Source organism: Mandrillus leucophaeus, unplaced genomic scaffold, assembly GCF_000951045.1.
Source record: "Mandrillus leucophaeus isolate KB7577 unplaced genomic scaffold, Mleu.le_1.0 Scaffold451, whole genome shotgun sequence".
Lineage (NCBI taxonomy): Eukaryota > Metazoa > Chordata > Mammalia > Primates > Cercopithecidae > Mandrillus > Mandrillus leucophaeus.
The window spans coordinates 18,394-22,722 of record NW_012104821.1 but is presented as its reverse complement, the minus strand read 5'-3'; the positions used below and the strand labels follow the sequence as shown (position 1 = coordinate 22,722).

The 4,329-nt window shown below is 40.3% G+C and overlaps 1 protein-coding gene across 1 annotated transcript; it reads left to right on the top strand.

The window, feature by feature from the left end:
• Positions 1-408: 408 nt before the first annotated feature.
• Positions 409-3,953, top strand: LOC105549655 (zinc finger protein 558). The gene is made up of 3 exons (XM_011994274.1): positions 409-513; positions 1,000-1,082; positions 1,582-3,953. The coding sequence occupies exons 1-3, from the start codon at positions 474-476 to the stop codon at positions 2,362-2,364; spliced, it is 906 nt and encodes a 301-aa protein (XP_011849664.1). The 5' UTR covers positions 409-473; the 3' UTR covers positions 2,365-3,953.
• Positions 3,954-4,329: the final 376 nt, after the last annotated feature.

The following is a 4,329-nucleotide window of genomic DNA, read 5'->3' as shown; positions in this document are numbered from 1 at the left end:
GTAATTGGCAGGGAGCAGTGGCTTACACCTGTAATCCCAGCACTTTGGGAGGCCAACGTGGGTGGGTCACAAGGTCAGGAGATCGAGACCCGCCTGGCCAACATGGTGAAACCCCGTCTCTACTAAAAATATAAAAATTAGCCAGGCGTGGTGGCGTGCGTCTGTAGTCCCAGCTACCCAGGAGGCTGAGGCAGGAGAATCGCTTGAACCTGGGAGGCGGAGGTTGCGGTGGGCCGAGATCATGCCGCTGCACAGAGCAAGACTCCATCTCAAAAAAAAAGAAAAAAAAAAGTGATTATTTATTTCACCGTTCCTAAAGTCACACTTTTCCATCTTCAGAAATGTTGGCATTTGTTTCATGGAGTTGGTTGTCCCCAGCACCGTTCCCTATATCATGTGTACGTTTTCCGTAAATAGGGTGTCGTGTTAATAAACCCAGTCTAATATCCCAGTTGGAACAAGACAAGAAGGTGATGACAGAAGAAAGAGGAATTCTACCAAGCACCTGTCCAGGTGAGCACCAGGCGGATATGAGCCCTTGTGAGGAATACCTCTGGCCAGTGACTTGGGGGTTGGGAGTATTACATTAGTTAATGTCAATCAGGGAACTTTGTAAAATGCCCTGTTCCCGCCAAAGATGCACAAGAACATTTGGTATGAGCTTCCTCATGTCCTTTCTTTTCTCTCTGACTCTCTCATCATCATCTCATACTTCCCTTCGGGCTCAGGGAAGAAACAAAGATGCAACTCTTTTGAAAATTTCCGTCAAGTTCCTTCCCACTTTGCATTCCTGATCACTCCTCCTTTCGTCAATCTGTGATCAGTCTCAATTTGTCTAGAATCCTTTTTTAAAATTAATACCTAAAATTTTCATAACCAAATCCTCTTTGTTGCAAACATCCTCAAAAACCTTGATCCCTCAGAATCTGCCTTTACTCATGTGTGTACTTTTCCATTTATTTTCTCCATCAACCTAAATTTCTTTTCATTTTGTTTCAGATTTGGAGACTCTACTTAAAGTCAAATGGTTAACTCCTAAGAAGCATGTTTTCAGAAAAGAACAGTCTAAAGGTGTAAAAACGGTAAGACTAACATGGGTGATTTCTGCTTCTCTACAGTAGGAGAATGCCCTAAGTTTAGAAAGGGCACAAAATAACCAGGAGAGGGATTAAAGGAAAGTGTCATTTATAATTGAGAATGCCGTGTCCCTGGAGAGACACTGTGAAAATTGTAAATATTTATAGAGAAGTGTTGAGTTAGCTTCAAACTTATTTCTTCACTGAGAGTTCCCACAAGTAAATATTTCCTATCTGAGGCTCAGATATTGACTGTTGGGAACAAAACTTCATCCAGAAGTTATCAGAAAATGTTTTGTGAATCTGATAAGGACTTGTGGCAAAGCATCTATGTTTTTTAACTTGCTTAGCGCTAAAACTGGACAGAAACCATATACAACCACTGAAAGTAGCCAAAGTATCGATTATAATAATGTAACAATTCCTGGGAGAGAAAATTCCTATGAGAACGTTAAGTATTTCAAATATTATAAATTATAGTTATCATTCGTCTCTTAATCCACAGGAAAGAAGTCATCGTGGAGTGAAACTCAATGAATGTAATCAGTGTTTTAAAGTCTTCAGCACAAAATCTAACCTAACTCAGCACAAGAGAATTCATACTGGAGAAAAACCCTATGACTGTAATCAGTGTGGGAAGTCCTTCAGTAGCAGATCTTACCTTACTATTCATAAGAGAATCCACAATGGAGAGAAGCCCTATGAATGCAATCACTGCGGGAAAGCATTTAGTGATCCCTCATCCCTTAGACTGCATGTGAGAATTCACACCGGAGAAAAACCCTACGAATGTAACCAGTGTTTTCACGTCTTCCGCACCAGTTGTAACCTCAAAAGCCACAAGAGGATTCACACGGGGGAGAATCACCATGAATGTAATCAGTGTGGAAAAGCTTTCAGCACAAGGTCCTCCCTCACTGGGCACAATAGCATTCATACAGGGGAGAAACCTTACGAATGTCACGATTGTGGGAAAACCTTCAGGAAGAGTTCCTATCTGACACAGCACGTAAGAACTCATACTGGAGAAAAACCCTATGAATGTAATGAGTGTGGGAAATCCTTCAGCAGTAGCTTTTCTCTGACTGTGCACAAGAGAATACATACCGGAGAGAAACCCTACGAGTGCAGTGACTGTGGAAAAGCCTTTAATAATCTCTCAGCTGTGAAGAAACACTTAAGAACTCACACTGGAGAAAAACCCTATGAATGTAATCATTGTGGGAAATCCTTCACAAGTAACTCCTACCTTTCTGTACACAAAAGAATACATAATAGGTGGATATGAATTAACTGTGGGAACTTCTGGGGGAAAGCACTCACTGATCTTTCATCCCTAAGAGAGTTTGAGAGAGCTCACACTGGATGTATAAGTTATTTGTTGCAGTGTAACAAATGCTCCCCCAAAACTGTGTGGCCACAAACACCAAACATTTATTATCTCACAATTTCTACAGGTCAGGAATTCAGGAACAGCTTATCTCTGTAGTTACATGGCAGGATCTCTCATGCCCTTACTTACAGTCAAGATGTCAGCCAAAGCTGTGGCCATCTAACATCTTTACTGATGAACAGTCCACTTCCAAGATGACTCATTCACATGCCTGGAAAGTTGGTGTTGGTTGTTGTCAGGGGACATTCAGTCATTACCATGCATGCCTCTCCACATAGGCCTCTTTACAAGGCCAAGTTCCTTTATGATTTGGCAATAAGTTCTCCCGAAGGTTAGTGATCCAAGAGGTGACCAGTACAGAGGCCAAAATGACTTTTATGACCTATCCTCAGGAGGACTGCTAAGCTTTCACTTATTTCCTATTGTGTTGGTCTCACAACACACCAATCCTGATACAATGTGAGAGACTACAGAAGGAAACAGATCACTCAGAAACATCTGGGAAACTTGCCATGGAATTAATGAAGTAAAGCCCTCAGCACATCATCCTTTTAATCTAATCAATATGAAATAGCATTCAATAACTCCTATTAGTTCACTCTGAAGAGAAACCTTTTGAGGACAATCTGTGTGGTAAAGCTCTCAGCTCAAACTCTCACCCTCATGGGCCTAGAAGGTTATGGACTGAGAGAATCCTGAAGAATGGAACAGCTGTAGGAAAGCCTTCAGTGCTATCAGCAGGGATTCATGTGACAGCTCACACTAAGAGAGAAAACCTGTGAAGGTCATCAGAGTGCAGAAGCCTTCAGGGACAGTCATCGCTTAAGACACACATTGGAAATCACACAATGGAACAACACTCAGAAATGCGGAATATCCTACAGCAAAAGTGTTCACATTTCTGAGCAAACTGTAATGTGGTATTTGGCAGTGACTATGGGAAAGCCTTGAATGTTCCCTCAGTTTTTAAGGGACTTGCGGATTAATTCTGGGGTGAATGCCCCATTGAACATCATCAATATTGAAGAGCTTTCCGGTTTTCCACATTTGTTAGGAAACTTGTGAGCATTCACACTGCAGAGAAACTTGCAAATATAAAGAAAAAGAAAAAGCCTTCAGTGATGCCTCTGTGTTATGGGAAATATGGAACTTCGCCCTGGATGCAAAACCTATGAGTATATTAATATTGGAATATTTTTCAGTGATTCTTCTCTTTCTTGTATATGAGAGAACTTACATGGAGAAACCCCTAGGAATGCAATCAGTATTAGGATGCCTCAGCCTCAACTCTTCACTGAGTGGCCACAATTTTCACTGGGAACAAAAAGTATGATAACTGTTTTGAGTGTGGGATTTCCTACATCAGTGTCTCATCTGTAGATTGGACTGCTAGCTCATTAACTTTTTAGTCTTTTTTCTTTTAACATAAACATGTGTATAGCTGTTCCCTAAAATAAACATTAACTTATATTTCATAATTTTAATGCAATGTATTTATTATAATTTGCTTGTTAAAGACATATTGCATATTCAAAAAGTTATTTCCAAAGACCTTCTGAGTGATTCGGTTTATCATAATGGAAATTAGTATTTGTAATACACGTTTTTCTAATTTAATGGTGTTTTTGTCAGAGTACATGAGCTTTATGATACTGATTATTTTCTCTCTTGATATGCCAAATACGTTGGCTGCTTTCCCAGTGTCCATTCTCCTCCATTTATTTGCTTAAAGAAAGAAACATGTTCAAGTTGTCTGTGAATGGTATCGAATGTTCTCAATCTTAGAGTTTTTCTTGAAGCCCAGGCAAGTTTTTTCCCACTCCCCTGGCAATGAGAAGTAAGTAGAAGTCACTGTGGGGA